Here is a 21,434-nt window from a genome sequence, read left to right on the forward strand (position 1 = left end):
TGAGTGTTTTAAATCACTTTATTTTTTTTTAAGATTTCATTTGAGAGCGTGAATGGGGGGGGGGGGGGGGAACAGAGAGAGAGAGACCGTGCACAAGCTTGGGGACAGGAGGCAGAGAGTGAAGCAGATTCTCCACTGAGTATGGACCCCTGATGTGGGGCTCGATCCCAGGACCCTGGGATCATGACCTGAGCCGAAGGCAGGTGCTTAACTGACTAAGCCACTCAGGCACTCCTTAAATCACTTTTTTTTTTTTTTAAGATTTTATTTATTTATTCACAAGAGACACAGAAAGAGAGAGGCAGAGACATAGGTAGAGAGAGAAGCAGGCTCCTCGCAGGGAGCCCCATGTGGGACTCGATCTCGGGACTCCAGGATCACACACAGACCCAAAAGCAGATGCTCAACCACTGAGCCACCCAGGTACCCTTAAATCACTTTTAAAAACTATTTTGAGGGGTGCCTGGGTAGCTCAGTCAGTGAGGAGTCAGGTGCTACCTCTGGGCAGTTAGTGTCAAAATTGAATTGAACTGTAGGATACCCAGCTGATGTCAGAGAATCCAAGAGATTTGGAGAACTGGTTAATTACTTGCCACATTTTGCAATGGCTCTAACAACTGCAGAACTGACGCATGCCACAGAATGGCAGACCTTCAAACATGCTGAATGAAAGAAGCCTGTCACAAAGGACCACATGTTGTGTAACTCCACTTAATACGAAATGTCCAGATGAGGCAAACATAGAAAGACAGAAAGTAGACTAGTTGCTGCCTGAGGCTTGGGCAGGCAAGAAGATAATTTGGAGTGACTGCTAATAGGTACAGTTTCTTTTTGGGGTGATGAAAATGTTCTTGCATTAGATTATAGTGATGGTTATACAAAAAAAGAAAAAAAATCACTGAACTGTACATTTGGGTGAAATGTATGGTACACGAATTACTTCTCAATAAAACTGCCAAAAAAGGGGGGGGGGTATTACACAAAAGGAATCATAAGATATATAACCTTTTGGGACTAGCTTTTCTCACTCAACATAATTCTCTGGAGATTGAACCAGATTGTTGTGTACATCCATGCTTCATTCTCATTCCTTTTTATTGCTGAGTAGTATTACATTACATAGACATGTCAGTTTGTTAGTTTTATTTAAATTTTTTTTTAAATTTTTAACTTTTAAAAAATATTTTATTTATTTGACAAAGAGAGTACAAGATTGCACAAGCAGAGGGAGCATCAGAGGGAAAGGAAGAAACAGGCTCCCCATTGAGCCTGATGCAGGGCTCGATCCCAGGACCCCAGTATCATGACCCAAACTGAAGGCAGATGCTTAACCAACGGAGGCACCCAGATGCCCCTCTCTTTATTTTTTAGAAAGATGTATTTCCTTTAGAGATAGAGTGCATGAGAGAGCACACACATGGGGAGGAGTGGCAGGGGGAAAGTGAGAGAGAATCCCAAGCAGGCTCCACCTTGAGCACAGAGCCAGACCCAAGGGCTTAATCCCACCACCCTGAGATCATGACCTGAACCAAAACCAAAAGTCAGAGCTTAACCGAATGAGCCACCAGGCATCCCCTAGGTTAGTTTTATTTTGTTTTTTCCCCTTAGTTTTAAATCAATCTGGAGAATGAGTATCTCTTAAGATATTTATCAATGAATTGCTATTCTTTCTCCTGTGAATTCTTTCCATCTTCTTAGCCCCTTCTCCTACTTTCCCTTTTTTTATTAGTCTTTGGTCATGTGTCCCACAAATTCTTTCTTCCAACTAAACTTTGTGATTTTTTGAAATAAAGTTTTTTTACTTTTATGCAGTAAAATATTCTATATTTTTCTAATAATACCCTTGTAGTTACATTTTTTATATTAAAATCTTCAATAAATCTTTAACTTATTATAGCACAAGGAATTAGCAAGTTGAGTTTCTGGATCTACTAGCACTGTGATATGGTAGAAAGCCCACTGGACTAAGAATCAGGACGCTCAGGTTCTAGACCTAGCTGTGCCATTACCTAGCTGTGCCATTACCTAGCTAAATCGCTATGAGCAGGCCACCAGTCTATGGAACTTGTCCTTTCTACTTAACACAATTATTTTAAGAAACAAATAAGATTATAGATATGAAAGGATTCTCAAAAAATAATCAACAAATGCTTATCAGTTTAAAAAGAAAAATTAAAACATGATATGCAGAATATATTCATATTGGTTACAACACTATTCCCATTTTATGTGCCATATACTAGAAAATTCACAGTGTCAGTGTCAAAGAGGAAATAGCTTGCCCTATCCCAAATCCTAAGACCAAAGAAGCCAAGTGCCTTGCCTAGGGCCACAGGTAAAATTTAGGCAAGAGCTGGTTCCAGAAGTGAACCCAAGTAGCTATGCCCAGCCCCCCACCAAATCAGAGAGCACCATTCTTCTGAGTTAGGACGTACGAAAACATGGACTGTCATCACCTGCCTATATTCATATCTCTATGCTAAAGACAAAAACAAAACTACTGTTTGAAAAATAGAATCTATAATCAGGATGTGGTAGGGGGTAACAGAGACAGTGGAACGGGAGGGCTGAATTTCAAATGATAGGCTCCCACCTTGCTTCCGACAGCCAGGGATTTTGATGAAGGCTCCATAGTCTGTAACCATAGCAACCTACAAAGACAAAGAAAAAAAAGGAATCAATGCCACACAAATGAGAATCTCTCTTCCATAGCATTTAACCTAGCCTCTCCGAATTTCTACTTACACTGCCTGCTGCAAAGCTGCCTAAAAGTTATGTTCTGTCAAATATTCTGTTCTTTTTGAAATTTAGACTGGCAGGTATGTGTGAACACATTAAAAATACTGGTGAGAGTGGAGTGTTGTCAGATGGTATGACAAGATCTAGAAATGTCCAAATCCCACACCTACTAAAATTCCCAAAGGAGATATTTGAAGAAAAGGAACACACAGCAGAAAATCTTGTAATAATGCTACATTTTCTTTTAGATGGAACTGAAGCCCCCAATCCCAATACAGAGAACTTTAATAATTCGGGATGGATTATATAGGACATCCCTTTTTCCTAAATTTCAAGTCAAAACAGACCATATAGGCTGCTCTATTTAACTCCAAACCAGTCTTGGGTTTTATAAGACAACTGCAGAAAAAGCTAATATGTAGACATCTGACAGAACCTAAAAAGATATAATTAGAAAAAGAGCTGTCCCAGAGTCTTTTGTGGAGTTGACCTAGGATGGAGAAGTTAAAAGCTTAATGGGTCGATTTAATAGGTAATAGTAATGAAAGGCCTGGAACCTCTGCCAGATAAATCATTATCCTAAATTCTATCTCTACCTCCCATCCATCCTCTAGCCCACCCACCAACCTGGACTAGAATTAAAATTTTTGCTACATCCTGTATTTATCATTAAATTCATTATTATTTATAAAGTATTCAATACAATCTTATAAACTTTATTTTTTTCAGTGACTTTAATTCGTTGTTTCATCTTAGTACTCACTGTTTCAGCTTTAGCATAACTAAGAGGAGTGAAAAGGACAAGCCCTAATGCACTGCTCTTCACTAATACGTATTGATTACTCACTACGTGTAAAACACTGTTCAAAGTCTTTACATATTCCTTGTGATACCATATGATATTGATACTCTTACTATTCTCATTTGATAGATGACAAAACTGATGTATGGACAGACTAAGTAATTTACCCAGTGTTCAAAGTTAGTAAGCAGTAGAGCTGGGATTTCTACACTAGAGCTGCTCATGCATTCCCTTTAACTATAAAATTCTAACGCAGAGACTATGTGACATTTGACGTTTTATCTGCTCCTGGGAACGATCTTCAAAAGTATACATGGTAGGTCTCCATGCTGCAAATGAGGTAGAATAGTACAGGTGTGGAAAGAGTACACGCTTTGGAGTGAAAGATGTGGCTTCTAATCTCACCTCTGTCACTCCTTACCTGTGGGATGTTGAACACAACTTACCTTTCAGGGCCTAAGTTCCCAAGTATATTTTCTTTCCTGCTGCAAATAACAAATGATGTACACAAAGTGCCTTGAAGTGGTATCTGCCACCTAATGTACATTCAATAAATTGTGGCTTTTTAACAATTTAACAGAATTCAAGACACTTTAACAGAGTTCAAGACACTGACGCACAAAAAAAGTTAGTGACTAGTAGAAACACAACTAACTTAGACACAAGGCACAGACCATAGATCCCTTGATGCCTAGTCCAATGCCCCTTACTCCACCATTTATCATTACTCACCTCAATGCTAGGATGGATATAGACAAAAACTTCCATTTGCCACATTTTTTAAATGGACACTTGAAATAACTCTATGATACAACATTAAGGAGTTAAGAACCCAAAGCGTTTTAAAAAAAGATTTTATTTGAGAGTGTGCATGAGCACGGGGCGGGGGGTGGGGGTGACAAGCAGACTTCCTGCTGAGCAGAAAGCCCCACATGGGCCCAATCCCAGGACTGTGAGATCACAACCGGAGTTAAAGGCAGATGCTTAACCAACTGAGCCACCCAGGAGCCCCTAAAGTTCTCTTTTATATTGATGAATATGCTATAGTGGGGTAGGTACCAGACAGTCCCAAAGAAACAGTACAGTGAAGCAGATACTAGTACTTAAAATCAAGGTAAGGTGAAACTGGTGGAAGGACGTCAGAGATTAGCTGGTACAATCCTATCATGTTTTAAATGAGGAAAGTAAAGACCAGAGACACAAAGATCTTACCCAAGTTCATAAAGCAAGTCATTTTTTATAAAACAAGGCCAACCAGATAAAGATAAGACTGTAAATTTTTAATTATGATAAAAGCAAATCCCTAATTTCTGGACCAATTAAAGGCTTTTGCTTTTCAACTTTTTTTTTTCTTTTTGAGAGAAAGAAAGCATGTGCAAGAGATGGGGAGGGGCAGAGGGAAAGAGAGAATCCTAAGAAGGCTCCACCCCCAACACTGAGCCTGATGGGGCTGGATCCCACGATCCTGAGATCATGACCTGAGCTGAAATCAGGAGTTGGACACCCAACCAACTGAACCACCCAGGAACCTTGGCTTTTGCTTTTAATTTAACTGGCTTCTGCTTCACAGTTATAGAAAGATAGCTGAGGTGTTTCATACTGCATAACAACATTATTAAGGGCATAGTTATCTAACGAACTTCAAAGAAGCATCTAGATGTTGGAGCCCAACACACTTTACTGATATAAATTAAGACCATCTCACTTTTCAATTCTGAAACTCCAGTGTCACGTTATGATCTTTTGAGGAAATATCATTAACAGACCTTAATTTGGCCTCTCCCAAAAGGAAAAGTTAATGTGCTCCAGAATGGATGCACTCAACTGTTAAGTCAGGAAAAGGCATTCTCACCTAATTCCAGTACCAGGTGTTTCCATCACTATGTCTCCTAGGATGCACTCAGAGTTGAAATTAACAGAATGGCACCTGTTGTAGATGATCGTGTCTGCCTGGTGTCCCAAGAATAATTAGTCAAATAACTCAGGGGAAAAAATTCAGTAATTATCTCGACTGAACTCCAGGCTGAGGTAAAATGAATTTACCATCTTTGGAGTAGAGGTTGCACTGGCCTTGAAACTAGTTAGCCCATAATGTGAATGAGCAACTTGAGGCTCAGAGACCTAAGATACTTGTCCCAAGTCACAGAAGTAGAAAGCAAGAACAGAAATCTTTTTACTTCTAGTCCAATGCTAGTTCCACCTCACCAACACCAATCTCCCTTCAGCATTTCTTTGGCTATGGTTGGGCTGAGCCAAATCCCAACTCCCACTGCTACACTTGTACCGGCTACCATGCTTCACTGACCCCAGCACCAGGATAACCTCTCAGAGGATGAGAGGATGAATACTGGCTTCTCAGATATTCAATCACTGACCTCCCCAGCCCTGCTGAGCCTGCTAAGAGAAGAACTGCTAAGTTATGGGTTGCATCACCAGTTTCTTCAAGGGTGATTGGTCCTATGAGGCTTTGGTTCAATTTTATTCAAACATTTGCTGAGTACCTATATGTAAGATACCATGATAGGTACTGTGAAATAAAAACCCTTAAAAAAATGCCCATCTATTTTTAAATGAATTTGAAGTAGTTACCAAGATATATGAGATAACCATGGCCCTTGCTTTCCAGTAACTCACAATCTAGTGGAGGAGACAAATACATACACAAGCAACAATTATACAAAACAGACTGTGATAAATGCTGTAATTGAGAACCAAACAAATGACTGTGAAAGAACCAGATTTACCATTTACCCTCCTTTGTACCTCAATTCACTTAAAAGAGTTCTCTTGAGAGGCCTGGGTGGCTCAGTGGTTGTGCGTTTGCCTTCAGCTCAAGGCATGATCCCAGAGGTCCTGGGATCGGATCCCACATTGGACTCTCTGCAGGGAGCCTTCTTCTCCTTCTGCCTATGTCTCTGCCTCTCTCTGTGTGTCTCTCATGAATAAATAAATAAAATCTTTAAAAAAAAGACTTATCAAATAATAAATAAATAAATAAATAAATAAATAAATAAATAAATAAATAAATAAATAAATAAAAATTTAAAAAAGACTTCTCTTAAGGTTCCTCTGGTTCCTCCATGCATTTATGTATAGCTGGACAACGCCATGTGCAGTTTAGCAGAAAGCAGCCTTGGAGAGGACCTGATTTAAAATCCCAGTTTGGGGAACTCTTGGTTTCAAGATCTCTAGGTCGTGAGACCAGCCATAATGGAGCTCTGTGCTCAGTGGGGAGTCTGCTTCCCCTAACCCTGCCCCTCCTCCCACTCATGCACTCTCTCTCTAAAATAAATAAATACATCTTTTTAAAAAATAAATAAAATAAAATCCCAGTTTTGTTATTTATTAACCACTGGGCAATTACTTAACTTTTGAGAGGAGCTTCCTTACCCGTAAAACACGGTTAACAATTTTTTTTGGAGTCAATGACACAGAATGTGTAAAAGTGCTGACCTATATTAGACTTACAAATTTTTTTGAATTTTAATGTAACTGGGTCTTCTTTGAAATATTAGGCACTCATTAAATGTTTGTGGATGAATATTCTGAAAAATAGTTTCTTCCTTCCGATGTATCAAACTTCTCTCTCCCTAATTCCAATCATTTCTAAACCATCATTTTTCATAATGCGTTCCTGAAATACAAAGCTAGAACTACTGAGTTCTCCCCCAAACATTCCCTTAGCCCATCCCTCCTTAATAGTAACATTTAAAACCTACATTAATTCAAATCCCACCTCATTTAAGCAGATGTCAGGCAGGAACCACTGTAGAAATCTGACTCAGTTTGTAAAGGGCATGGCACACTTCTCTGTCTTTTGTGCTTTTGTGTAACACCTGACAAAAGAACTTCATCATCAGAAAAATTCATCCCCTCTTTTTTTTAAAGATTTTATTTATTTATTTGAGAGAGAGAAGAAGCAGGTTCCCTGTGAGTAGGGAGCCTGACATGGGGCTTGATCCCAGAACCCAAGACCACAGCCTGAGCCAAAGGTACATGCTTAACCAACTGAACCACCCAGGCACCCCAGAAAAATTCACTTTGTCTCTAGTGCTACCCACTTCCTTTTCTGAGCCCTAGTAGTAACTCACTGATCTTTGGAGATGCCACAGGCCTTAAAGAAAAAGGACAAGGCTCTGAAAGGCAACTTTGTTCACTATTTGCTAGAATGTTATTATCTTTTGTATTTTGAGTTTAGATTACAAGTTAGGATGGACTTAACAGAAGTCAAGCAACTGACAGATAAAGTCTGCAACTGACAGATAAAGTCTGCCCTCAAAGGCCTCCCATCATTAGATGAAACTCTTGTCAACCATAAAACAAGTAAGAATAATACTGTTAAAATACTACAGGTACTCATAAGACACTGAAAACAATTTTTTTTGGCTCTACTCTTGCTTTGAGAAGAAGATGATAATGGTAATGAATTCCTACTCTATCTCAGGCATAGCTTTTATAGATAATAGCTTATTTAACCATCACAGCAATCCTATAGAAAAAGTTATTATCTCCATTTAATAAATGAGAAAACTAAGGCTCAGAGAGAGTAAATGGCAGTTTCAAGAATCACACAGTAAGTAAAAGGACTATGACAGGAATCCAGGTTTGGTCTGTTCTCCAAATACAATGCTTTCTTCCTCAAAAGCTGATCATTTGGGATAACTGGATGCCTCTAATTAAGCATCTGCCTTTGGCTCAGGGCATGATACCAGGGTCTTGGGATCAAGTCCCGTATCAGGGTCCCTATGGGGAACCTGCTTCTCCCTCTATGTCTCTGCCTCTCTTATGAATAAATTAATAAAATTAAAAAAAAAAAAAAAAGCTGATCATTCAGTCACCAAAGATGTAATGAGTACCTATTATTTTCTACCCACTTACCTGGGACTAAGATCTACAACCACAAACAACACCACACAGGGCTCTGCCCTTATAAAACTTAAGCATCCTGTGAGGAAGACAGACATTACACAGGTACACAAATACAGGGTGAGCCTATTTATTTATGGTGAGGAAAAGATCCTTGAGGAGACATTAGGGCTAAGACTTAAAACATGAAGAGAAGTTAGTGGGAAAATGGAATAGGTAAACATAGCATGTGCAAAAGTCCTGAGAAGGAAGCAGGCATTGAATGCTTAGAGTGAGGCACGCGTGGGTGGCTCAGTCAGGTAAGTGTCTGCCTTTGGCTCAGGTCATGATCCCAGGGTCCTGAGTTCGAGTCCCACATTGGGGTCCCTGCTCAGTAGGGAGCCTGCTTCTCCCTCTAACTGCTGCTCTCCTTGCTTGTGTACTCTGTCAAAGGACTAAATAAAAATCTTAAAAAAAAAAAAAAAATGCTCAGAGTGGTAAAGAGGCCAGAATGGCTTGTGTGTGCATAGAATAGAACAAAACCACACTGTCTGGGTAGGCAAAGTTCAAGTCATGTAGAGCTCATGAAACAACTTTGAATGAATTCAAGTACAATGAGAAGCTGTGAGAAAGCAGCATATTTGATCTGTTTATTAGATGTTATTCTGGCTACAACAGAAAGAATAGGTTGAAGAAGGACTACCATAGATGTAGGGACCCCAATAAGGACAGGCAAGAGATGAAGAGCTTGAACTAATGGGGTGCCACAGGGATAAAGAAATATACAGACAAGAGATATATTTGGGAGGTAGCAATGGTACAACTTGCTGATGGACTGGAGGGAGAGAGAAAATCAAGATCAAATCAAGAGGAGAAATGAAGGGATGCCTGGGTGGCTCAGTGGTTGAGCATCTGCCTATGGCGCAGGGCATGATCCCAGGGTCCGGGGATCGAGTTCTGCATCGGGCTCCCTGTGAGGAGCCTGCTTCTCCCTCTGCCTGTGTCTCTCTCTGTCTCTCATGAATAAATAAATAAAATCTTTAAAGAAAAAAAAGAGGAGAAATGAAGGATGACACCCAGACATTTAGCATGGATACCTAGAAGGATAGTGGTTTCATTTGCTGAGATGGGAAAGACTAGAAGAACATATTTAGTTAGAAAATAAAAAATTTAGGGGCACCTGAGCTGGCTCAGTTGGTGGAATAAACTGACTCTTGATCTTGAGATTATGAGTTTGAGCCCCATGCTGGGTGTAGAGATTACTTTAAAAATAAATAAATTTCTCAAAAAAAAAATCAGTTTAAAACATAAACTAGACCTGCTGTGAGGTATCCAAATGAAGATGTCAAGTATGCAGTTAGGAGTCTGGAGCTTAGAGGAAATACAAATAATAGCCAGATGCTCCACTAGCCCCTTCTGTTTGAACTGTGATACTCCACATATTCTCAAGTGGACAGGAGTTCCAAACCCAGCTGCTTTTCACCTCCCATCTATGCTTAACATAAATGGTAGGTTTTCTTTTCAAGGTCAAAAGAGTATACCTCTCCTTGGAAAATAGTGTAGAGAGCAGGCAAGTTCTCCATGGTCTCGGGTCTTCCTGAATTCATCCTTAATGTTCTATGGCTCCTCCATTTCTCTTCTGCCAAAGTTAATTCAAGTGTCCTATCACAAAGAAATAAGACAGGCAACAATGTGAAAGACATCTGCATTAAAAAAGAAATGTACATATAATCCACAGCTAGTCTCTACAGAATAACAGCATTAGATTTAACACTATGCACTTTCATCCACATCTCTTTTGCCCACTGTGATCTTGAAGAGTTGTGGAAAATTTGATCTTATTTTTTTCAATTTGATACTTACCCAAGACCATTAGTCTGGGGTTTTTTTTCCTTTCTAATTGCTATTGTTACTATCCTTTTGTCAAGGGAAGGCTTTTGAGATGTGTGTGAGACTGTATCTTTAAAAAGGGAATAATAATAGTAATAAGAGCTAACACTTATCAAGAACATACTATGTCCAGGTACTTTGCTAAGCACTAGACATCTAATATCTCATTTAATCCTCAAAACTCTCAAGATGTAGTTTTTTTTTTTTTAAGATTTTATTTATTTATTCATGAGGGACACAGAGAGAGAGAGAGAGGCAGAGACAGGCAGAGGAAGAAGCAAGCTCCATGCAGGGAGCCCGACATGGGACTCAATCCCAGGTCTCCAGGATCAGGCCCTGGGCTGAAGGTGGCACTACACTGCTGAGCCACCCGGGCTGCCCTGTTTCTTATATAAATGAGAAAACCAAGGTTTCCAGAGGTCAAATTACTAGGCCTATGTCAAAAAGCTAGGAAATAGTGGCGTCAAACTCTGGCTGACACCTGAGTCCCTGCTTTTAAGCCCTAGGCTAGGTATTAGTCTGAAGTAACTTCAAAAAGAGAGAATAGCTTACTTTTTTCCTTATAAAGTTAAAAACACACATGTTCATTTTAAAAGTCCAGACAATAATACATTCATAATAAAGAAAAAAATCACCCAAAATTCAATTTTATTTATATTCTTTAAAACTTTTTCATTTGTAGATTTTTATTTATTTATTTTTAAAGATTTTATTTATTTATTCATGAGAGACAGAGACAGAGAGAGAGAGAGAGAGAGAGAGAGGCAGAGACACAGGCCAAGGGAGAAGCAGGCTCCCCACAAGGAGCCTGATGTGGGACTGGATCCCAGATCCCAGGATAACACCCTGGGCCAAAGGCAGATGCTCAACCACTGTGCTACCAGGTGTCCCTATAGAAGAGACTTTTTAATTGAATTATGAAATTACAAATCATTAGCAGCCATTTTCTTATATATTTTAGTAATTCATATAGACACATACACTTTTTTTTTTTTACAATTTATTTAATTTGAGAGAGAAAGAGAGAGGGCACACATGCGCCACACAATGGGGAGGTGCAGAGAGAGAGGAAGAGTCTTAAGCCGACTCCAAACTGAGTGTGGAGCCCAATGCAGGGCTCAATCTCACGACCCTCAGATTACAACCTGAGCCTAAGCACCTCTACACCTCTTTTTTTTAATACCTACATAATAATCCATTCTTAGATGCACCAAATCTACTTAACTATTTATGAATCATGTTAAAATGCAGACTGCAATTCAGGAGGTCTGAGGTGGCACCTGAGACTGTACATTTCCAGCTCCCAGATGAGGCTGATCCTGCCTGAGTAGCAAGTCTTACAGCTTTGGAATTGGAAGGGAGCTTAGAGATATTCTTGCTCAGTCTCCTATTTTAAACAGAGAGGGAGGGATCCCTGGGTGGCGCAGCGGTTTGGCGCCTGCCTTTGGCCCAGGGCGCGATCCTGGAGACCCGGGATCGAATCCCACGTCGGGCTCCCGGTGCATGGAGCCTGCTTCTCCCTCTGCCTGTGTCTCTGCCTCTCTCTCTCTCTCTCTCTGTGACTATCATAAATAAATAAAAATTAAAAAAAAATAAACAGAGAGAGAACTAGCAGTCTAGTGGCTCTTAATCATGCTACTGTACCTGCTGGATAAATCACTGCTACATAAAGATAAATCCAATGGTACTGCCCTCGGTTCTCGTTTTCCTCCCAATTACAACTGATGACAATAAGACTTGAAATACTATTTTCCTTAGGTTTTTATAACCAAATACTTTCTTCTCACCTCAATCTCCTCACTTTCACGTTTTTGTTTTTTTTTTAAGATTTCATTTATTTATTTGAGAGTGAGAGAGAGAAAGAGATCAGGGGAAGGGGTAGAGGGAGAAGCTGACTCCCAGCTGAGTAGGGAGCCTGATGAGGGGCTCAATCCCAAGACCCCAGGATCACAACCCAAGCCAAAGAAAGATGCTCAACCAATGAGCAACCCAGGCACCCTGACCCCACTCACTTTCATAAGACAACTTCAGGTCCTAGTTTTGGAAAGTCTTCCCTTTTTTAAAAAAAAAGATTTTATTCATGAGAGAGAGAGGCAGAGACGCAGGTAGAGGGAGAAGCAGGCTCCATGCAGGGAGCCCGATGTGGGATTCAACCCTGGGACTCCAGGATCACACCCTGGGCCAAAGGCAGGTGTTAAACCACTGAGCCACCCAGGGAATCCCCAAAAGTCTCCCTTATCTACAGGACCATCCATTACTGAATTGCCTCACTTACAAGAGAAATGAAAGAAAATACTATCAGCCTTCCAAATCCTGGTGCTAGTATCATCTCCGGGTTCCTACATCCTTATTGTTGAGTTCCGTAACACAACTTCGTATCCTTATAACAAACTTGCCCTTTTCGGCTTAGATCACCCACAGGTGGTTTTTATTACTTCACTAACAGTACATAGAATGAAGGCAGATTGGTCAGTTCTTGAGAAATGGCTGATAAACAGGTTAAATCCAAGTATCACCACCTGGTTGGATTCTGCCTCTTCCACTTCCCAACTATGCAAGATCAACTCCAATCTTTGCCTCTCTCTGACTAGCACTTCTCACATCTTAGAACAAAGGTTACTGACCTGAAGCCAGTGGCTCTATCAAGAGACCTTAATTCCTCCAGCTCTTGGAGCACTAGTGAAGTATAGAATCCATTTGGCATCAGCAGCTAGGACACCTAAATTGAACTCAAATATCTTACTCTTAACACCTGTCATGGAAAGAGCAATAAAAGTAGAAATAATCTTTAGTTTCTTGATTCTTACATATTTCTGTTTGTGGTAAGTATATGGCCACGTAACTTAAAGCTCTCCTGTTGGCTCCTTCCATAGAACAGTAGCTGAGAAACCCTTTGCAATTCTTCAAGAAAGTGGCATGCATTATTGTTCATGAAACCCTGAATAGATAGAACAGTAACAGGTTTAGAAATTCAGTAAAGTAGAAGGTTGCCATTTTAAAAAATGGAACTTAAAACTTTCTTTCAAGTTATGTTCTGTAGAAACCTGGAGTTCTATGGTGGTTATTCAGAAGCTCCTTAGTTATCTAGAGTTTTTTTTAAAGATTTGAGAGAGAGAGAGAAATGTGCACACCAAGAGTAGTTGTGAAGCTAGCAGGCCCTCTTCAGTAAATTTTTTTTAACGATTTTATTTATTTATTCATGAGAGACAAGGGGAGAGAGGGGGAGAGAGAGAGAAAGAGAGAGAGAGAGGCAGAGGGAGGAGCAGGCTCCTTGCGGGATTCGATCCTGGCACCCCAGGATCGCGCCCTGAGCTGAAGGCAGGAGCTTAACCACTGAGCCACCCAGGCGTCCTTCTCTTCAGTAATTAAGCACTGACTGATTATTGCTATTTCCCACCTGTTTACCCAGCCTTGGGGGTGGACCTTGGTAACAAGGAGGAGTGGGGGTTACAGGAGGAGGGCCTACTTTTAATAATGTGTATTCTGCTTTGATCCAAATTACCTATTAAGCGTCTATATAAGAGTTCATTTGGGGAAAAAAAAGAGTCCTGCTGTTTTGGAAGTTTGTAAAACATTGAAATAGAGTCCACTCAAATAGGGCCACATCTGTAGACTTTAAAGAGCAAGTAAACTGAAAAGATTGAGGTACACCACAGAGTTGCTTTGCAATAATTCTGGAAGCAGAATATCTACCTTAAGTGCTTGATTTTCCTTGAATGTTTTAAACAACAATATAATATGCAGGGAGGCAACAGGGACCCAGTTACCAGCCACCTACTTCCCAAAGCAAGGGACAGAGCAAGGAAAGTACACTGTGGGAATGAGAGGTGTGGCAGAGGAATAGTGGCCCAGAGTGAGGTTAGAGCCTAGGTTGGTGAGGAATAAATTTGCAAAGAGCAACCAGTGTGGAAAGGAGCAGGGTAATGATGACATCCACATATTGGGCTGTCCAGAATGATGAATCAGTACCCAAGAATGGAGAAGCAGGGCCTGGAAACTAGAGGTAGTAATGCAATGTTAACTTTCTGATTATACTAGTTATATTGTGGTTATTCGGGAGAATGTCTTTGTTTAGAGGAAAATTAAGTATTTAGGAAAGATAGAGGCATCTGGTTAGCAACTTAACTCTCAAATGATTCATAAATGTTATTTGTATTGTTCCTCCACAATTTTGTTATTGTTTCAAAGTTGTTTTTTTTAATGTACATGCAATAGAAAAAGAAAAAGAAAAAAACATATCCTGCTCTCCCTTTCTCTCAAGCAATGAGAAGTCCATAGAACAATATTAAATTGGTAAGATACTTCAAAGTACCTTTGGAACTCCATTTCATGTGTCACCTTACTGATCTGGCCAAGATTTCTGTTGTTGCATTTAAGTTTGTTAGGATTTAGATTTATTATGGTTGCTACAGAATAGAACTAACTGGATAGAACCTTGAGAATTGAAGGAATTCTTATTGATCTTTAATCTGTGTATAAAAATTGAGAGGAGAATCAATTGACAGGTAAAAATACTAGGATATGAGCAAAGACAGAATAATGACTGCAGAGCCTGCATTCTCAACCACTATTCTACACTACCTTAAAAAGAATTTGCAGTGTACATCTAAAACTTATAAGAATTTCTAACACGAATTAAGTCCCAACATTAGAGATTCTAATGGAGAGTCATCATCAGAAGGGTATCATTCATGGAGGAGGTAATGATGAGCTGGATTCATTCATCCAAACATGTAATCAAGGACCATTTCTCATTTGGTTGTCTGTTCCCAGTTTCTGGTATACAGTTGGTACTGAAAATTTTTTTTTAATAAGTGAATAGAGCCTCACTATGTGCCAAACACAGGTAGAGAAAGAAGGGAGAAAGCATTCTGGTCTAAAGAATGCAGAGGGGATCCCTGGGTGGCACAGCGGTTTGGCGCCTGCCTTTGGCCCAGGGTGTGATCCTGGAGACCCGGGATCGAACCCACGTCGGGCTCCCGGTGCATGGAGCCTGCTTCTCCCTCTGCCTGTGTCTCTGCCTCTCTCTCTCTCTCTGTATCTGTCATAAATAAATAAAATGTTTTAAAAAATAAATAAATAAATAAAGAATGCAGAGGAGGGGTGCCTGGGTGGCTCAGTTAAGTGTCTGCCTTTGGCTCAGGTCATGATCTGGGAGTCCAGGGATCAAGGCTTGCATCAGGCTCCCTGCACAGCGGAGAGTCTGTTTCTCCCTCTGCCCTTCCCCCGCTTGCTCCTTCTCTCTCTTTCCCAAAATCTTAAAAAAGAAAGAAAAGAAAGAAAAGAAAAGAAAAGAAAAGAAAAGAAAAGAAAAGAAAAGAAAAGAAAAGAAAAAGAAAAAGAAAAGCAGAGGAAATGAGTTCTGCCCAATATACTGGCCAGATCAGGTGGGAGTCTTTCAAATGTTAAACTGGAAGCCAAACTTCCTCCTTCCCACCAATTTATTGAATGACTATCTTAGATAGATGTTTCTTCCTTTTTAACTTCAGTCATGATCAATTGAGAAAATGTCCAAAAGCAGGAGAGAGAAAGAACAGTAAAACACAAAACAAAGCAAAAACAAAATCATCTCACACACACACACACAAATAGTCTCATAAAATGTGAAAGCTGAAAAGGAATTCTGGAGTTCATGCAGCCCTCTTATTTAACTGAAAATGAGGCTAACTGAGGTCAAGTGACTCGACAAAGGCTATTGGCTCTAGACCCCATGACCAGTACTCACTCTCCCATCCCACACTTATAATCAATAAACCTAGAGAGGTCTTATCCAAGTCCTCTGATAACAGCTAGTATTTGAGTGGTTTTTTTTAAGATTTTATTTTTTATTTATTCATGAGAGACACAGAGCGAGCGAGAGAGACAGAGAGAGAGAGAGGGGCAGAGACACAGGCAGAGGGAGAAACAGGCCCCATGCAGGGAGCCCGATGTGGGACTGGATCCCGGGTCTCCAGGATCACACCCCGGGCTGCAGGCGGCAATAAACCGCTGCGCCACCGGGGCTGCCCTATTTCAGTGTTTATTTGCCATCCATTACCATAAAAGTTTTACTTCTCTTAACTATTTAATTCTTTTTGACCCCTCTACAAGATAGGCAATTATCGTTGACATTCCATAGATGAAGAAACTAAGACATGAGAGTTTAAGTAATTTGCCTAAGATTACAAAACTATGAATGGAGAGGAGATTCAAATACTATGAACATCTTTCCTTTTCTTTCTAGACTATGAAATTCCTCTGAGCATGCCCTTGTGTTACACATTGTCACTGTCCCCAAATCTCCAGTGTTTAGCACAATGTAAAGCATATTGAAATTTATATCTGAATACTGAAGTACTTCATTTTATCCTATTTTAAATGGTTAGTTAAGGAGTGCCTGGGTGGAGGCACCTGGATGGCTCAGTCGGTTAAGCATCTGCCTTCGGCTCAGGTCATGACTTCAGGGTCCTGGGATTGATCCCCTCATCAGGCTCCTCTCTCAGCAAGGACTCTGCTTCTCCCTCTCCTTCTCCCCATTCAAGCTTTCTCTCTCATTCTCTCTCTCAAATAAAGAAATTTTAAAAATTAAAAAAATATATATATTATTAAACTGTTAGTTAACTCATCAATTCAGCATATTTATGATATTTATGTCAGGCTCTGTGCTAGGCACTTCATAAACCTTTCAATCTTTAAAGCAACTTATAAAGTAGATAGCCCTGTTTACAGAAATGAAGTAATTTGCCCAAAACTCATAGCTAAAAAGAGACAAATATTAGGCCATTTCAAGACCACATACATGCCACTAAATCACCTCTTTTAACACAGTCCCTGCCCTCAAAGACTTCCTAGTCTGGTAGGGATAACGGTAACCAATTACAATGCAGTGTGATCAGAGCTATAGTGGCTAGGTTCAAAGTACTGGGAAAAAAGAGAGCAAGGTTTTGGGGGACACAGGGAAGTTTAAGAGGTGACAACCGAATAGGACTTCAAAGATAAAAGGAAATACTGTAGCAGAGAATACTGTTCTTTGACCTCATTAGAACCTAATCTATTGAACTCTACTTTCTTCCAACCTATTAGCCCTCTCCAACTTGGGTTCCACAACCCATCATTTCAGTAACACCCTGACCTCCTTTTAACTCCGTGCCTTTACAGCTCACCTATCTGGCAGGAGTAGAGTATAGCTGCAGACAACAGAACTCATGCTAACTAAGTTAAGCAGAAAGGGAGTTATTGCCAGGTATTATGTGGCTTACAAAATTACTCAAAGGGCTAAAGGAGCAGGTCTCTTAGAACTTACAGGAAGAAGTTGTAACTCACAAAATAAGTCTTTGCCATGATCAAGAAAGTTATGGCTATCATTGCAGAAAGTCACTGAACCAGAAAGTTGTTGACTAAAAAAATCTACTGCCTCTGTTATGACACTTGCCAGCAAAACTGGATGGCTCTCACCCTCTTTGTCTCCACATCTAACTCAGTTCCAAATTCAATTCTCCCCTTAGGTACAAAGGAATCTAGGAAATCATTTTTAGCATCCCAAACTGTTCAGTAATAGAAAGCACATTAAGAGGTAGAAAAGTGTGTTGAACATGTCAAATCCACAGTCCTCACCATACCTGGATACATTTTCTCCATGCCCACACTGAACAGCCTACTGTTGCTAGGAAAAAACATTATGATCTCCAACCTCAAATGGGTCCTTAATTTTGCAAGACAATTGTACATTTCTCTCGTCAACTCATTCTCCCACAATCTACAATGACTTTCAGACTTTCTGCAAACTTCTAAAATTTCTGCCCTCCTCTCATTCTATGTATATGGTCCCACCACCTATGTAACAGAAAATATAAAAGCTAAGAGATAGGAACTAATTTTACCAGTACAAAACACACAAACAACCTGTATCTGTTGCCTTCATTTTCTTCTTCCTTTCTATTAACTGGACAAACTGTCCTATTTCCTAAGGTTGCTCTCTCTAACTGTACTTTGGATCCCATCCATTCCCATGTTCTCAGAACAGTATCAATGACCCAATTTCTTTCTTGTGTTTTCAGTTTCTCCGTCACTCTGGGTCCTTGGTGACTTCTCATCTCCTTCAGCTTCCACATCCTTTCCTCTACAATTGTATGTATGAAAAATACTCTCTAGATTCACTGCCTCCATTTCCTTCCCTGAATCTCTGCCTCATATCTGGCTTCTAGTCCCATCACACCAACTTTCACGAAGGACACCATAAGCTCCACAATGATAAAGCCCGTAGGTATTTTTCAGTTCTCATATTTTCTAATACAGACCGTTTCCTGTTGCTGAGACAACATTCCTCTGGTCCTCCACCCTTGTGCTTTTGTTTCTCTTGTGGACTCATGCTCCCATTCTTGACCATTACATGTTGGGACCACTCACGGCTCTTAGTTGATCTTAACCACACCCATGGCTCAATTATCACCTATATGCAAATTACTCCCACTAAACATTTCCCAAAACATCTCAGAGTCCCAACGGTGTATTTCAAACTGCCTCCTGGATGTCAGGAATGACCTCTCCCTTCCCCTTCCAAAAAAAGAACTACCTTGTTGTGGGGCGCCTGGGTGGCTCAGTCAGTTAAGCATCTGCCTTTGGCTCAGGTCATGAGCCCAGGGTCCTGGGATCGAGCCCCACACTGGGCTCCCTACTCGGCATGGAGCCTGCTTCTCCCTCTCCCCCTCCCCACTGCTTGTGCACTTATTTAAGTAAATAAAATCTTAAAAACAACCAAAGAAACACAAAAAACTACCCAGTTGCATAAGCCTAAAACCTGAGATTTGATTTCTCTCCTTTCACTCCCTGAATCCATTCTATCACTAATTCCTGATTTTAGCTCCTTTTTATCTCTAGCATCTGTCCAGTTCTCTGTAGTTGTACCAATACCTCAGTCCTCATTGCTATATCTCTCACCTAAATGGTCGATCTGCATCTATCTCTCCTCCAATCTGTTTATGCTACTGAGTGATCAAGCCACCACCTGTCCCATCACACCACTCTCTCCCCCCACCAAAACAAAAACAAAACAAACAAACAAACAAAAAGCTCGGTCGTTTCCCATCAGTCCTGAAGTAAAAATCCTGCACCTCTACCCACCTCCAGCTGCATCCTGTACCAGACCCTCCTTCATTCCCTCTGAAGTAGCCATAGTGGCCTCTTTCTGCCGTTCAGTCATTTTCCTCCCATTTGCCGCAGGGCCCCTGCACATGTTGTTCTATATGGAACGCTCTGCCTTTCTCCCTTGACCCAAATAATTACAATTCTTCCTTCAGGTATCAGTTCGGGCATCTTTTCCTCACAGAGGCTTTTCTGCTTATTGCAGACACTCATAACATCAGGCACCTCTCCTAGGCAGCACGTATTTTAAAGCTCTTAGTGAGATCACTGTTTAACATGCTTGCCCTCAATATTCAAATATTTGAATTGTTTGTTTGTTTTAATTTATTTATTCATGAGAGACGGAGGGGGGGTGCAGAGACACAAGCAGAGGAAGAAGCAGGCTCCATGGAGGGGGCCCGACGTGGGACCATCTTTGGTTCACAATGTATCCTCTCAGGGCTCTTTCCAATAAACACCAGTTGGACAATTAAGGAGACCTAGTTCCCAGATATGATTCCGAATTTCTCCACAGGACTGTGCTCTGGAGAAGCAGCAGTCGGATACTCCTCTCATCCCTGTCTCTCCCAGAGGCACTGAGCAGGCCCTCGTAAAAGGCTGCATGACCAGTGGCAGAAACAAGCCGGCCTCCTCAGTCAGAGAGAGGAGCCTGGTGGAGCTGGGAGACAGGCCCTTCCTCCCTGGGGGCGTTCGGCACAGGCACAGGGCTGGACACGGCAGGCGCTGGACGAACGAGTCGGCGGACGAGGGCCCCGGGCGGCCGCAGAGACCCCAAAGCCCTGCTCCAGCCTAGAAGGGGAACCCAGGCTGCTACGCGCCGACGCTGGGACCCCGGGGCCCGCCTCAGGCCCCTGCAAACCTTCAGCTGAGAAGAGCCAGGCTCACGTCACACAACCGAGGCGCCGTCTCTAGATGCCGCAGCCACCCACCCTCGACCTTCCTTCCACTTACTCTGGGTCAGCTCCCGGTCTCCCGGCCGCAGCATTGCGCGAAACGCCAAAACCAGACAACGCTTCCACCCACAAGACCCAGCGCGCCTAGGTGGGACTCCAGCTCCACCCACCAATCCCAGCACCGCACTCCCGTGACGCCAGAAAGAACTGACCAATAAAAGAAGAGTATTCAGGGAGGCGGTGCAGAGGGGATTGCTGCAGACCGATTGGTTACTCCAAGCCGGAAGTTCTGGGGGAAGAACTAAGTCGGAACCAATCGCGCGCTGCCTGAGGGTGTCGGCGCGGTCAGTGGCGGCGCTGAGGAGAGCGGTTGCCGCCATGATAGAACAGCAAAAGCGCAAAGGCCCGGAGTTGCCACTGGTCCCAGTCAAGCGGCAGCGGCATGAGCTGCTGTTGGGAGCGGCGGGGTCGGGCCCCGGAGCTGGGCAGCAGCAGACGGCGCCGGGAGCTTTGCTACAAGCGGTAAGTGGAGTCGCGGGCGGCCCTCGGGCCTCAGCTCATCTTCCCCTCAGGGAGCCCGCCCCCGGTGATCCCGCAGTGCGGGGTAGGAACGGGAATAGCTGCCTGCAGTTCACACAGGAAACACTGTAAAAGCGGTCGACACCCCCCCTGCCCCCCCGGGACGCTCCACTCGTTACCTGGTTGGACGCCCGCTTTCAGCGTCTCGACCACCCTGGGAGGTGGCGTTACGTTTAGCGTTAAGGACCTTGAAGTCAAAACCCGCACCGGGGCTTTTTCGTATTAAATCTTCCACAGGGACCCAGCGTGGAGTAAACATTCAGAAAACTTTGTAGAACGGCTGAAAAAAATGAATGAATGAATGAATGAATGAATGAATAGAGAAAGGAATGAGCCCGGCTTGCTTTGGTCAAGATGCCCCCCCCCCCACCATGTCTCAGCACTAGTACTGTTACTAACAACAACCGAACGAGAGCTGACCTTCATTTAATACCTGTCCTAAGGGCTTTGTGTATGAAAACCCCATTAATCTTGGTAACAGCTTAAGAGTTAGGAACTCTCAGTGCCCTTTTTTATAAGCTCTTAACCCGGTAAATGATAGGAAACAGATTTTAAAGCCGAATCCA

General features: G+C 41.8%; 2 protein-coding genes across 8 annotated transcripts in view; one reads left to right on the plus strand and one right to left on the minus strand.

Annotated features, from left to right (window-relative positions):
• Positions 1-21,123, minus strand: part of ZCCHC17 (zinc finger CCHC-type containing 17) — a 62,652-nt gene extending 41,529 nt beyond the window's left edge. For 3 of the 7 annotated variants that reach the window (XM_025448355.3, XM_049105216.1, XM_049105227.1), the window contains exons 1-3: positions 20,348-20,504; positions 9,928-10,048; positions 2,594-2,651 (exon numbers count right to left, since the gene is read on the minus strand). In XM_025448355.3, coding sequence (XP_025304140.3) covers positions 2,594-2,651; positions 9,928-9,993 — 124 coding nt within the window. In that variant the 5' untranslated portion in view covers positions 9,994-10,048; positions 20,348-20,504. Of the gene's footprint in view, positions 1-2,593; positions 2,652-9,927; positions 10,049-20,347; positions 20,505-20,987 lie in introns of those variants that run through there. The other 4 variants (XM_035713251.2, XM_035713250.2, XM_049105188.1 and 1 more) reach the window with 4 other exon arrangements.
• Positions 20,610-21,434, plus strand: part of SNRNP40 (small nuclear ribonucleoprotein U5 subunit 40) — a 39,976-nt gene continuing 39,151 nt past the window's right edge. Inside the window, exon 1 of the mRNA XM_025448354.3 lies at positions 20,610-20,811. Within this exon, the coding sequence (XP_025304139.1) occupies positions 20,668-20,811 (144 nt within the window). The 5' untranslated portion in view covers positions 20,610-20,667. The remainder of the gene's footprint in view (positions 20,812-21,434) is intronic.

Source organism: Canis lupus, chromosome 2, assembly GCF_003254725.2.
Source record: "Canis lupus dingo isolate Sandy chromosome 2, ASM325472v2, whole genome shotgun sequence".
In the NCBI taxonomy this organism is placed as follows: Eukaryota; Metazoa; Chordata; class Mammalia; order Carnivora; family Canidae; genus Canis; species Canis lupus.